This window comes from Halichoerus grypus, chromosome 5 (assembly GCF_964656455.1).
Source record: "Halichoerus grypus chromosome 5, mHalGry1.hap1.1, whole genome shotgun sequence".
Classification (NCBI taxonomy): Eukaryota; Metazoa; Chordata; class Mammalia; order Carnivora; family Phocidae; genus Halichoerus; species Halichoerus grypus.
The window spans coordinates 157669551-157683532 of record NC_135716.1 but is presented as its reverse complement, the minus strand read 5'-3'; the positions used below and the strand labels follow the sequence as shown (position 1 = coordinate 157683532).

The window sequence follows — 13982 nt, the reverse complement described above, 5'->3', positions numbered from 1 at the left end:
AGCACATAAAATTAGACAGCTTGAGAAGGAGGAAGAGGAGCGCTTTCCCTCAACCGAGGTTAAGACTTGTCACAGAATTGGAGTCACAATGAGGACAGACTGTAGAGGTTAAGCAGTTCTCTCAATATCCGGAGTATGGCCTTAGGAGGGCAGCTGAAGGGCAGGTGAGGATGATGTCCAAAACTGCCAACTTTCCCACACCTTATTTCTGGCTCCTTTGCTGAGGATCAGAATATTATAGACGCTGAGTTAGGAAGGCTGGGTTGGGATATTTTTCTATCTTTTCCTTTTGCCTCATTGGATTTTGGAGTGGAAGAGTTTTTTTTTTTTTTTTTTTAAGATTTTATTTATTTGAGAGCACGTGCATGAGCAGGGGGAGGCAGAGGGAGAGGAAGAAGCAGACTCCCCAGTGAGCGTGGAGCCTGACGCAGGCTCAATCCCGGGACCCTGAGATCATGACCTGAGCCGAAGTCAGACGTTTAACCGACTGAGCCACCCAGGAGCCCAGGAAGTGTCGTTCTTTTGTTTGACTTATTTTGTGTCACATTATATAAGGCATAATGACACTCTCAAAGAGATGGCAAGTTGTATTGGATAGTGCACTACACTGAGTCAGGAAACCTAAATCCAAGTCCTGGCTCCATTGCTGAGGTGGGTGACTTTAGACAAAAATAAAATAGAATGGAATAGAATAGAATAGAACAACATTTTCAAATGCTGAGGCATTGCTTCTGTAAATCTGGTATAATAATAATATCTCTTCTGCCTACCTCGAGAATTAGTGATTGTGAGAACCAAACAAACAAATGAACATACATAAAAACATTTCATAAGCTGTAAAGTAGGTGTTGGCATGAGGTGACAGAAAACTGTGTTCACAGCTGATTCCTAAATAGCAAGAGTTCTAGTCTCGATTTTGGAGGTAACTCCACTTTATCCCCCCAGGTATTAGACAGGGAGCTAAAGGATCTGTCCACCTTGGTGAATCAGGAATTAGAATGTGTGAATCAGATTATCATCAGCCAGCCTCAAGAAGTCCCTGCTCAACTGTTGAAGGCTCTAGAGAAAGATGCCAAGAATCTTCAAAAGTCCCTCAGCTCTGTGAGTGATACCTGGAGTTCCAGATTCCTCCACCTCCAGAGTGCTGTGGAAGTAAAAAAGGTTGCTTCTTTTTATTCACAAAGGCTCACAAAGTCTGGGCAGGCTTGAAGATTTCCATCATCTAATTTGCCATTTGTTTCTTAGACTAGAGTGTTAAGTCAGCACGAACAGCTAGAAGGCAGACTTCAAGATCTGAGAGACTGGGTTGGCAGTACCAATCTTCTTCTGAACAGCAAGGAATATAGTGAGGAAACAAACACTGACAGCCTGAAACACTGCCTCCAGCGATATGAGGTAGGCTCTCCACCTATTCTCAAGTCCGTTTTCATTGTCCTCGGAGTTACATCAATTTTATTTTCCTGAAAGGCAAACCAGAACCTGTACTTCTCTTTCTTGGGAAAACTGATTTTCCATTTTAGAAATAAAGTCTGCTCTGTTTAGTTTTTTAGGTTATCATACCCTTAGAGCTTTGGTGATTATGGTTATTTCTCCTTTCAGCTATTCTCTGAGAAAGAGTCTACAGAATGGTCTATTATTATCAACTTCATCTTGTCTTTATAACTGAGCATCTAGTATCCGTCCTTTGTTTCTAATTTTACACACACCGATTTCAGGGGACTTGTTGATCCATGATTGAGAGCATGGTTTGGCAAACTTTTTCTGTAAAGGCCCAGATAGTAAATATTTTAGGCCTTGCAGGTCATACACAAATGGACCATTTCTGTAGCAGCCATTCACCTTTGCTGTTGAAACATGAAAGCAGCTGTAGACAGTACATAAATGAATGTTCATGGATGTATTACAATAAAACTTTATTTACAGAAATAGGTGGCAGGCAGATTTGATTGCCAACCGCTGATCTAGAGAGATGCTTTTCTTCTTAAGCTTTAAATTAATTGATTCTTTTTATAAGTTAGTGAGAGAAAAGTAAACCCTGAGATACTCATGAGCTGAGGTGTTTCTTCGCTGCCAACATTGTTCTTTGTTTTGGTTACACTTAATATAATATCAGATACTACTCACACTGGTTTACCCACCCTCTGCTATAGATAGCACACTCCTTACATTCTTTCTAAAGTCAGAGCAGAACTAAAGATGCCCTCTCCTTCTGTTCTCTCCTTTTCCCCCGGTCTTAAGAGAAGCAGACATAATTTGTCCATGGTCAGACTTCTTGGATGCAACCCATCCCTTTTTGTCTTGCAAGAGTTGACCTGCCATCTTCATTCATGCCTTTTCCTCCAAATCTATCATTAGGCGAGTGAGTTGCAGACTTGAGAGTATTAAATAAAAGCAAGAGTGAATAAAATTCCTGTGACATAGTATATGATATAAAAACGCAGAGCATCTTATGCATGGTTTCCTCCCTAGTTATAACTTAAATGAATGCCCTAATGGGAAGACAGCCACAGTCTAAGTCTTGTTTTCCTAATGACAGTTTCCCAAATCCATTCATCACAGATGAAGAAAGACACTTAGCTTGATGATAAATATGCAAGAAGCCCTTTCTCTCTGCTCTGCAGGATTGCTGACTACCCTCAGTTTCAGAGCAGTAGGGATCTAGATTATCTTAATTGTTTTCATTGCATCCAGTGTTAAATAGCTGAAGACCACTAAATGTTTGTGGAAAAATTGCATGCTTTTAATTGTCTTAAAGCAGATAAATTCTAGTGTTAGGTAGGTATATATATGTAACTGTTATATAAGAAAGTCTGACTGTAATCTTTTACACCCTTAAAATGTGTAAGCAACATTATTTACTCTAAAAATCATGTATTAGTGAACTGCAAATAAATTGAGTACTTCCCCACTTCTGGCCTTCCAGTAACTCACTGCTGGACAAATACAAATAGATATTTGATCTAAGACTATACAATTAGGCCGATCTATCTCAGACCAGAAATTCATGATATATTTTCCAAACGTTAAAAAAAAAGTTTTTATAGATACCCTGGGATTAGCAGTAGTATAATTCTATTAACATAAATCATTAAAAATTTACTGCATTTGGGGATCAAGGTCCAGTAAAGAAAACCTAATTGTAATATATGAGGAGTTTAGAGAGACCAGAAGTGAGATTTCCTGTGCTGGTTTGGCCCTAGAAATGATCAGTATCAATGATAAAAATACAGCAAATTAACCCCCCTTTATTTATGTTGACTCTTTGATTAAAACCAACAGCTTCTGCTTTGATAGAGAATCAAAAGTTTTATTTTTTTTCATTTCCTTACTTAGGATTTGAAGCAGCCCATGGCTGAAAGGAAATCTCAGCTGGATGCTCTTGCTTTTGATATTCAGTTCTTTATCTCGGAGCACGCGCAGGACCTATCCCCTCAGCAGAACCGGCAGATGCTGAGGCTTCTGAATGAACTGCAGAGGTCCTTCCAGGACCTTGTGGAGCAGACCGCAGCTCAGATGGATGCCTTGCAGGGCCATTTTCAACAAATGGAGCAGGCAACCCAGGTCAAGGTCAGACTGAACCAGCGGCTGGGCTCACTTTGTCTTTTGGGGTATCCTCTCTATCCTTGAGATTTCTGGCCAGACTCCATCTGTCATGATTCCTGGAGCCTGCGTTGACCAGTTTTTGAAATTTCATGTCCTCTAGACCAGTTTGGTTCTGGTCTAGGAGGCAGCTATTCTGGCTGTATTTCTTGCCATGTTTTTGGTTTTATGTGTGCGTGTGAGAGAATGTGTGTGTTTACGTGTGTATGTATGTGCTAGTATTTTCCTTTTAGTAAGACTCAACCCTCACTGTGTCTCATCGTGTCTGACTTCCAAACAAAAGTTACATCCCTCGCCCTTATTTCTCCTCCTCTCTTCCTCAGCATTCTTTTGTGGGCCATTAGGAACAGTTAGGTACTCTGAGCTCTTGAGAAGAATGGTTCTGAAATGACTTTTATTCTGAAGCTTTTCACATGATTAACAGTAATATTCCTTGACCGCCTTCAAACAGCCGGCAACGAAATTTTTATTAGAATCGTATTAATTTTTTTTAGCACTTTTTAAATCATGATTAGTTTCTAGCACCTTTCTTCACACTGTGATGCCAAGTGCTCATTCAATTTTGGGAAACAGGGTGTAGAACCGGGTGTTAACATTTTGAAAAGAAACCATCCTACCCCACCGTCTGTCACAACCCTCTTCTTGCAAAACTCAACATAATTGCATTGATGGTAACATCGTAACCTAAGAATACCAAGAATGGTGCTTAGGCATTTTTGCTGTTGGAATAGTAAGTTGGAGTTCAACAAGATGATATTAGAATGTCATTATCACCAGCAATCTGTCTCAGGGTCACCTTTATTAAATATTGTGCAAAGTTGAATGGAGCTTTTGAGTTAGGCTCAGTGGAAATTAAGTTAGTCAATTCCGTATGTCCCCCCATTACTGCTTGTTGTTCCACCTGTATTGAAATTGAAACAAAATACTGATTCAACCCTTTAGGTTACTTTCCAAACCTGAAAATTTGCAATATCCTCACTTGGGAATGTATATAGCATGGTGTAGTCTGTGGATAATTAATGAAATAGCATTGGTCTGAGCCACTTTAAGACACAGCCTGGATCCAGGGTAGGCCCCTGAGCTGCAGCAGGTGGTAGAACTGCATGTGAACATTCTCTCCGAGCACATAATTAATTCCACAATGTTTATTAACCTTGTTATTGTCAGAAATGCTCTGCTTCTCTCTATATTTGCCCTGAATGCATGTGTATGTCTGTGTGTTAACTTGTTTGCTTTGCTTTTTTCAGATTCAGTCTGCACCCATCCTAACCCATGAAGATCCCGTTTTACAGCTGAAGAGCTCTTAGGAGTTCTCTTCCAGAGCCCTTCTATTTGTCCTAAAGAGGGGGAGAGAGGGCCAGTGTGGGCACCTGTTTGTAAGTGCAGGTGACTAAAACACCATCAGAAGGTAGAAACTGGTGGACAATGATTCTAGAAGGATGGTCAGGAGAACACATCATGCTCAATGGCTCAATTAGGTGCTTCAGTGTCATGCAGCCGAGATGAGATTTGGAGAAAGGATCAGGCACAGAAACATATTCCCTCCCTCCCCGTGGGCCTGGCTTTTGTCTTTGATATCACTTGTAGACACCTGAAGGACTGAGCCAGTTGCTATTCTTGGACAGTTTCCTTCTCAAAATAGCGAAGCCCCTAATGCCTGGCATGGAATCATTCCATTTAATGGGATCTGCATTTGTGAGACGTTTGATTTATAAAGTCAGCTCAATTATTAAGAAGCTCGATTAGCTTATGAATTATCCAGATTCTTGATTTTTTTTTTCCCTTCCTAATCCAGTCCTTCTAATTTTCTGTATTTTAACTTAGTATGTAGCATATCTTCTAGTTCTGGTGGAAGAATTGATCATAACCACTAATTTATTATTATCACCATTATCATTTATGGATTTGAAGCATCTGGGCTCTCTGTTCTCCATTTCCAGGGCTAATAACAGCAGTCTGGCAATGGAACTCCCAACCAAAACCTGGGAGCATTTTCACCTGAAATTATCCCTGAATATAATCCAAACTATTGACCCAGATCAACAGACTGTCCAAATGCGGGGAGCTTTCTGAATATGACTTCTGTGCTTTTTCCTGTTCTAGTCTCTCACCAACTCTTCCATCCTTAAGATATAACCTTTCTGTTTTACATTTCAGGGAGTTATCTTGTATTTGTAAGATGAGAATTTTTAATCATCTCTTGGCCCCTTTGCATTTCAATTAGACCCTGCAGAAACAACAAAATACCTGTCACCAGAAACTGGAGGATCTTTGCAACTGGCTAGGACAGGCAGAAAGCACATTGGCAGGTCACCAAGGTAGAGCCAACCAGCAGGATCTCTCTGCTTTGCAGAAGAACCAGAGTGACTTGAAGGTCAGTATGAGTTAATTCACTTTTCTCATTCCTTCAGCATATCTTTATAAAGGCTTTCTATGTGCCAGGCACAGTGCTTCATGCTGGCAACATAACAGTAAACATCCCTGTTCTCATGAAGCGTAGAGTCTAGTGGTCAGGAGAACACATCAAGAATCTTTAATTCTTATGCTTTGTATGTTTAACAGTCAGACCCAATCCTGTCTAGGATGTTAGAAAATATTGAAGAAGTGTCACTTAAACTGAAAGTGAAGAGCATGTAGGGGTTAACACATGAAGGGGCAGAGGGAGGAGGAGAATATGCCAGGCAGAGGCCCGAGCATCTGAGCATCTGTCTTGAGGTGGGGATGGGATCAAATACAACATATTCAAGAACTGAAAGAAAGCTGGTTTAGTTGGACTGCAAAGAACAAAAGGAAGGTTAGTGAACGATGAGGTGGGACCCATATCATGCTGGGCCTTGTAGGTGCATTAAGGATAAGGAGTGGTGGATGCCTGGTTGGCTCAGTCAGTACAGCATCTGACTCTTGATCTTGGAGTTGTGAGTTCCAGCCCCATGGTGGGTATAGAGATTACTTTAAAAAAAAAAGGTCGGGGGGGACGCCTGGGTGGCTCAGTCAGTTAAGCATCTGCCTTCGGCTCAGCTCATGATCCCAGAGTCCCAGTATAGAGCCTGCTTCTCCCCTTGCTCCTCACCCTGCTCGTGTTCTCTCTCTCTCTCTCTCTCAAATAAATAAATAAAATCTTAAAAAAAAAAAAAGAAAATTAAGTGTTAGAATTTTTTTTTTTTTTTAAGATTTTTTAATTTATTCATTCGAGACACGGAGATACAGAGACAGAGAGAGAACATGAGTGGAGGAGAAGCAGAGGGAGGGGAGAAGCAGGCCCCCCACCAAGCAGGGAGCCTGACGTGGGGCTTGATCCCAGGACCCTGGGATCATGACCTGAGCCGAAGGCAGACGCCCAGCCATCTGAGCCACCCAGGCGCCCCAGTGTTAGAATATTTCTTAAGTAAAAAAATATCTTAGAAGTTCTTATTTGCATTGGTTTAGGCCTAAACGTTAAGCAGATAATAGTCAGGGATGCACATCTGGTGGGGGTCTGTGTCATCCTAGCCGTTCCATCTGTGTGCTGGTAGCTGTCTTCGAAGAAGTAACATTGACATCTCTGCCCTCCCTGTGTTCACGTGTTAAGGATTTACAAGACGACATTCAGAATCGGGCCACCTCATTTGCCAGTGTTGTCAAAGATATCGAAGGGTTCCTGGAAGAGAACCAGGCCAAGCTGAGCCCCCATGAGTTGACAGCTCTTCGGGAGAAGCTTCATCAGGCTAAGGAGCAGTATGAGGCTCTCCAGGAACGGACGCGGGTGGCCCAGAAGGAGCTGGAGGAAGTGGTGACCTCAGCTGTACAGCAAGAAACTGAAAAGGTGACCAGACTTCTTTGATACTTGGTGTTTTTCAAAAAAGAAAATTTTGGTACCTGGCAAATGAAGAAAAGGTAATAAGGGGAAACTACCTGACAGAGACCATAGAATCATGAAAAGGGGCTACTTCAGGAGCTGGTCTGTGAGTCAGTATTTATTTTGGGAGGAAACATCCTGAAGGACTTTAAGTCAGGAATAGTTGGTAGGAAGTTCATATCACCCACCCCATCCCCAAAGAAAAAATATTTCTTGCTATCTGTATTCTCAGTACTCTAATTGGAAAATCGTGGAAAGAACTTAGTGAAGAAGGGTAGTACCTTGGGGAGGAAAAAGCAAATGTCACATTTCAAACATGAATCTAGATTAATAATCCAAGAGCACGAGGGGGAAATATCTGGGGAGTCTTAGTGTGCCACATGCTATCCCCAAGCTGCCCCTATAGATCAGTGGGAACTGGCACTGGGATAAACCTAGGAGAAGTTAAAGTCTCAAATGGTTTTCTGCATTCCCCTCGGCACTGGCAGAGTAAATTAGAATCCTTGGTCTGCCATGGGCTCTGACACGAATGGGGGAGGTAGAAAATATAGAAAAGAGAAATAAATTACCTGAGGGGGGAATTCTGAAATATATGAAGGTATCACTTGACATAACCTGTTTAATTACAGTACTTGAACAGTCAGAAAATGGAATTCGAGAGGCAAATTTTAGAACTCAATACTCTGATCAAAAACTAATGATGTAATGTATGGTGATTAACATAATAATAATAATAATAATAATAATAATAAAAGAACTCAATACTCTGGCAGAAAAAGGATGGGACAAGTCTGCGATTCCCTTAGGGAAGGGCAGCTGGTAATCGAGTGTGACTGTACTGTTTCTGACCCTACCAACTTAGGGCATCACTCCTGCACATCTAGGAAGGATTCCATGAAGCCTTGCTGGGCTGCCAGGACTAAATCATCTCTTAAAGCCCCTTTAAATCCTATGTTTTGCCACCCCCACCCCTCCCATGCACTTTTTTTTTTTTTGTGGGCAGCAAAGCAAGGTTTATTGAGCAGTGATGGTACAAAGCTCCCGAGGAGGGAGGGGACCCAAGCAGGTTGCCCTTTTTTTTAAAGCAATGAAATATAGCCAAATCTAGAGATTGTTTTAAGTAATTGTTTTTCAACAAATTTAGAAGATACTCATTCATTTTTGTGGCTGCAAAGACTGTTTATACACAGTCTTAGAGCTTCTCTTCTTTAGCAAAAAAGTCTCACCTTTTTTCTTAAGCTTTGCTTGTGTAGCTGAATAACTAACACCTTCTCACTAGACTACTTCTGTGGCTTTCAGAGTAAAGCAGCTAAGGAACTGGCAGAGAACAGGAGTAAGATTGATGCTCTCCTGGACTGGGTAACTGCGGTGGGATCTGGAGGACAGATGGAGCGGCTGTCAGGAGCTAGCCTGGGGAAAGGAGCCTTTGATACCACTGATGCCCACAAGGGGGCGAGCCAGGCCCCAGAGGAACTGGACAAGCAGTGTGAGAAGATGAAGGTGAGAATGTTAGCTTGTCCTCACTCTGCTGGGCGCCTCTCTGCTGCCCTTGGCAAGTCACCGTAACCTCCTTGCCCCTAAATCCAGTAAGCACAGTAAGTACGTCTCAGTTCATGCCCTCTTTGATACCTCAGCAGCTTCGACACTGTTGAAATACTTTCTCCTTTGGTTTCCAAAGCACTACTCTGCCCCGGTAATCCTTTTTCCTTTCCTCTGGCCAGTTTGTGAGATACCGATGTGCTTCCAGGTGGCAGCCTCAGCCTCTTCTCGTCTTTCAGAATATACTTCCCTTGGGTAGTTTTATCCACTCAGGGCACTTCAGTTACTGCCTGTGCTAGAGAATTCCATGTGTGTGTCTCCAGCCTAAATGCCTGTGCAGAGCATCAAACCAGTACATAAATCCATCTGCCTGTTTGTAACTTGGAATCACGAGCAGCTCAGCCTCAAAAAGTGGAGCTCCTATTTCCTATTAAATCCCCCCCCCCCCCCCCGCCCCATCAAACTCATTCTCCTTCTTCTATTCCCACTTCCTTGCCAGAACTAGACATCATCTGGGACTCCTTCCCCTTCCCTCACTCTCCTGTATCAAATCAGTTGTCAAATCCCCTGCTTCTTAGATCTCTTTCAGAGTCATCCCCGCTTCTCTCTTTCCACTGAGCTATGATTGTGGTTCGGACTACTGTCAGATTCCATTTGAGTTGTTATGGCAGCTTCAACTGGTCTCCTTGCCTTGTGCCTTCTACCCTCCCTTCTACACGACTAAGTGATCTTCTGAAAATTTGATATCCTTTTTTTTTTTTTTTAAGGTTTTTATTTATTTATTTGACACAGAGAGAGACAGTGAGAGAGGGACCACAAGCAGGGGGAGTGGGAGAGGGAGAAGCAGGCTTCCTGACATGGGGCTTGATCCCAGGACCCTGGGATCATGACCCGAGCCAAAGGCAGACGCCTAACAACTGAGCCACCCAGGCGTCCCGAATATTCGATATCCTTGATTAACCCTTTTAATGGTTGCCTATCGCCCTCAAGAAACCATTCCTTACTATTTAGCTCTACCCATGTATTCGTTATTCAGCAAATATCGAGCACCTGCTATATGTCAGGCATTGGAAATAAACCAGTGAACCAACCAGAGGAACCATCTCCTAAGATATTAACTGGCATATGCAGGCATATTTTATTGCATGATTGAAAAACAATGTTTAGGGAACTTAGAAAACACATAGGTCACCTATTTTAGTAGTGACACCTTTATAGCAAAGAAAATTTGGCTTAGCTAGAATGCTTCTATTGAATGGCCTGTGTCAGTCATTGCTTTATTTTTATTAATAGGATTTTTGCCTCTTGCATGCTACTGCTGTGCTTGGAGATCCATCATAGGGTGTCCCCCAAAGCTGTGGCAGTCATAATAGCACAGAGCAGAGACGGTCCTGCTGTCACAGGACTGCTGACCAAGGAGCATCTCCATCCTAGGAAGGAGACTGCCTTACTCGGGGGTGGATGAGAATGAGGACACCTGGGGGGTATACAGATAAGCTATGGTACTGCCCCTTACTATCTCTTTGAGAAGGAAACATTTGTCACCCTAGCTTCCCTGAGATGATATTGGAAGCTGACACTATCAGGTTGCTGATACAGGTTAAAAGTAGACAATGCTCTGGTAAAAATTAGGCTATTGTCCTGGTCTAGGAAGTTGCATAAACAGTATAGATAGGCAAGAACACTGACTGAACTCCCACTGTTGTCTATTAGACTCAGGAAGAACATTTTGTTTTATTTAAAAATTTATTTATTTTTTGGAGGGGAGAGAGCTTGCACACGAGGTGGGGGAGGTGCAGAGGGAGAGGGAGAGAGAACCTCCAATAGACTCCCTGCTGAGTATGGAGTTCCACGACCCTAAGATCATGACCTCACCCGAGATCATGACCTGACCCGAAATCAAAAGTCAGATACTTAACTGACTGAGCCACCCAGGCGCCCCTAGACTCAGGGAGAACATTTTAAAAAACAAAACAAAACAACCACAACTCCCTAAAATAACTTACATTCCATTGAAATAGAAAAAAGGTCCATGTGTAAGCACATAGACATAGCACATATAAATAAAAAATACAAATTACCTATGCTCCAGAAATACATTTTACTCTCACTGGAATACAAATTGTTTATTTAATGAATTAATTTTCTAAGAACTTTTCCTAGTTGGGACAGTGTTCATGGATATGTAAGTGACATATTTCACAGCTAAGTATTTGCAGTCTTTATGTTGTCATGTTTGGTTATCCAACTTAGTCTCCCCTTGCATTAATGTGGGCTGGCCATTTGTGCCTTCTCTTAGACTTAGAATGGTTTAGTGAAGAGTCTCAGTTTATCCCTTAGCTGTCTGCATGACCTTAGTCAAGACATGTAACGTATACAGATGTTGTCTGCTTACATTTCAGATTGTGCCCCAAATCAGTTGAGATAATAATGTGAAGTCGCTTTGAAAACCGTAAGATCCTATGTGTGTCAGTTCAGCTGGGACTAGTATATGGCTAATGCTTAGAGAGTGAGAGATACTGGTGATTTTTGGAACAGCTGGAAAAGTGGCCTGTTGAGATCTCTCTCTACTTCTCGCTGTAGACTTAGCCAAATTTTTGTGGTGTCCTTACTGATCGTCCTTTGTTTTGTGGAATTTTTTGCCAGGCCCGTCACCAAGAATTGCTTTCTCAGCAGCAAAATTTCATCCTGGCCACCCAGTCAGCTCAGGCCTTCCTGGACCAGCATGGCCACAGTCTCACGCCTGAGGAAGGCCAGGCGCTACAGGACAAGCTAGGCGAGCTCAAGGGGCAGTATGCTACTTCCCTGGCCCAGTCGGAGGCAGAGCTGAAGCAGGTGCAGACACTGCGGGACGAGCTGCAGAAGTTTCTGCAGGACCATCAAGAATTTGAGAACTGGCTGGAGCGGTCCGAGAGAGAGCTGGAGAACATGCACGAGGGAGGCAGCTGCCCCGAAGCCCTTCCCTCCCTGCTAAAGCGGCAGGGGAGCTTCTCGGAGGATGTCATTTCCCACAAAGGAGACTTGCGATTTGTGACTATCTCAGGACAGAAAGTCTTGGACACAGAAAACAGCTTTGAGGAAGGCAGAGAACCATCAGCCACTGGAGCCTTAGTGAAGGGCAAGCTGAAGGATGCAACAGAAAGATACACTGCTCTCCATTCAAAGGTACTGAGAGGGTCCTGGCAGCCTCTGGGGGAATGGTCGTGGGAGCCCTCACACAACTGTGGGTGGTTTCTGGGGCTTAGGATAAGAACCTTAGGACATAGGGGCGCCTGGGTGGCTCAGTCGTTAAGCGACTGCCTTCGGCTCAGGTCGTGATCCCAGGGTCCTGGGATCGGATCGAGCCCCACATCGGGCTCCCTGCTCGGCGGGAAGCCTGCTTCTCCCTCTCCTACTCCCCCTGCTTGTGCTCCCTTTCTCGCTGTGTCTCTCTCTGTCAAATAAATAAATAAAATCTTTAAAAAAAGAACCGTAGGACATAGTGAGTGAGCTGAATTACATACTGACCACAGGCAGAATAAAGACATTCTTTATGAGCTCTGCAAAAATGCAAAATATGGAGGCCCAGGGGCTAATGCCTGATCCCAGTAGTATCAGAGGTATGTCACTCTGGTAGGGAAGGTGGAGGTGCTCGCCTTCCTGTACCCTGACCAACAGACGTGAGCTCCCAAGAGACACAGTGCAGGGGAAACTGCAACCACATACACAGTCTTTATTCCTGCACGGAGCGTCTAGGGTACATCCTTGCCTTCCTCCCTATCAAAGAACTCCCGTTAGCTCCCAAGCTGTAGAATCCAGTCAGTTCTTCTTACCTGTCTTGTGCACTTTGCCAACATCTCTAACCTAGCCAAAAGGAGCACTCTGTATCTCCCAGTCCCTCCCTACCTTAGCCTGCAACCTGATGTGTCTTTCTTTGGTGGGGTTTTTTTAAAAAATATTTTTATTGTTATGTTAATCACCATCTTTGGTGGTTTGTCCTACAACTCAGTCTTCGCGGGTATATAGTATAAATTTGGGATGAATAGTACGGATCAAACAACAAAGGCCCCCCCTTGTAGAAGATGGTTGCTACTCATCTCTCCCTGGAGGCCTCAGCGCTACCCTTCACTGTGGTTAGAGTGAGATCCTATAACAAGACCAGGCTTTTCTTTGGACTATGCCTAGGAAGCCGCTGCCTTTAGCCAGACCTAGCCTAAGCCTGCTCTCCCTTTTTTCTCTGGCACAGTGTACACGATTGGGCTCTCACCTGCACATGCTCCTAGGCCAGTACCAGCAGTTCCAGAGCTGTACTGACAGCCTGCAGGCCTGGATGCAGGCCTGTGAGGCCAATGTGGAGAAGCTCCTCTCAGATACTATTGCCTCGGACCCTGGAGTTCTGCAACAGCAGCTTGCAACGACAAAGGTAGGCTGGGACGCAGGCTGTTCTATCGCATGGGGTAGAGTACCCCAAATAAAGCAAATACTCACATAGCTTAAAGGCAGTGGTTGGGATGCCTTGGACAAGATCTGATTCCTAAACACTTAATTCTAACATCTGTGGGTACGGATAAATGGAAGTATTCTTTGTAGCTCTAGTAGCACTATGCTAAGTAGCTCTTGGTTCCTAGAACCAGCTTTGATTACTCAGAGGTTTTACTTTTGGCCTTTTTCATGGACAAGCAGCAGTTGCAGGAGGAATTAGCTGAGCACCAAGTACCTGTAGAAAAGCTCCAAAAAGTAGCTCATGACCTCATGGAAATTGAAGGCGAGCCAGCCCCAGACCGCAAGCATGTTCAAGAAACTACAGGTATGAAGCAGCATAACAAGAACACTCCCTTAATTCTCAGTGCGTGCCACTGTTCTGTAATACATCACACTGTGTCCTACAAGTATCTGCGGTGCAGGCTAGGGGCTGAGGACACAGGCAGCAAGAGCTTACTCTCGATGAACTTTGTTCTTGTACCATTGAAGGCCTTTGTAATCTGGTTTCAACCCCTTTCCCCAGGCATTCTGCCTTCTAGCCACGCCC

At 43.5% G+C, this 13982-nt stretch overlaps 1 protein-coding gene across 26 annotated transcripts in view; it reads left to right on the top strand.

Annotated features, from left to right (window-relative positions):
* The window catches only part of MACF1 (microtubule actin crosslinking factor 1), a 337838-nt gene that overhangs the window by 220907 nt on the left and 102949 nt on the right, over positions 1–13982 (top strand). For 21 of the 26 annotated variants that reach the window (XM_078073376.1, XM_078073377.1, XM_078073381.1 and 18 more), the window contains 9 exons: positions 946–1161; positions 1246–1395; positions 3334–3567; positions 5825–5974; positions 7169–7402; positions 8735–8935; positions 11621–12139; positions 13200–13376; positions 13637–13760. In XM_078073376.1, coding sequence (XP_077929502.1) covers positions 946–1161; positions 1246–1395; positions 3334–3567; positions 5825–5974; positions 7169–7402; positions 8735–8935; positions 11621–12139; positions 13200–13376; positions 13637–13760 — 2005 coding nt within the window. The remainder of the gene's footprint in view (positions 1–945; positions 1162–1245; positions 1396–3333; positions 3568–5824; positions 5975–7168; positions 7403–8734; positions 8936–11620; positions 12140–13199; positions 13377–13636; positions 13761–13982) is intronic. The other 5 variants (XM_078073380.1, XM_078073383.1, XM_078073378.1 and 2 more) reach the window with 1 other exon arrangement.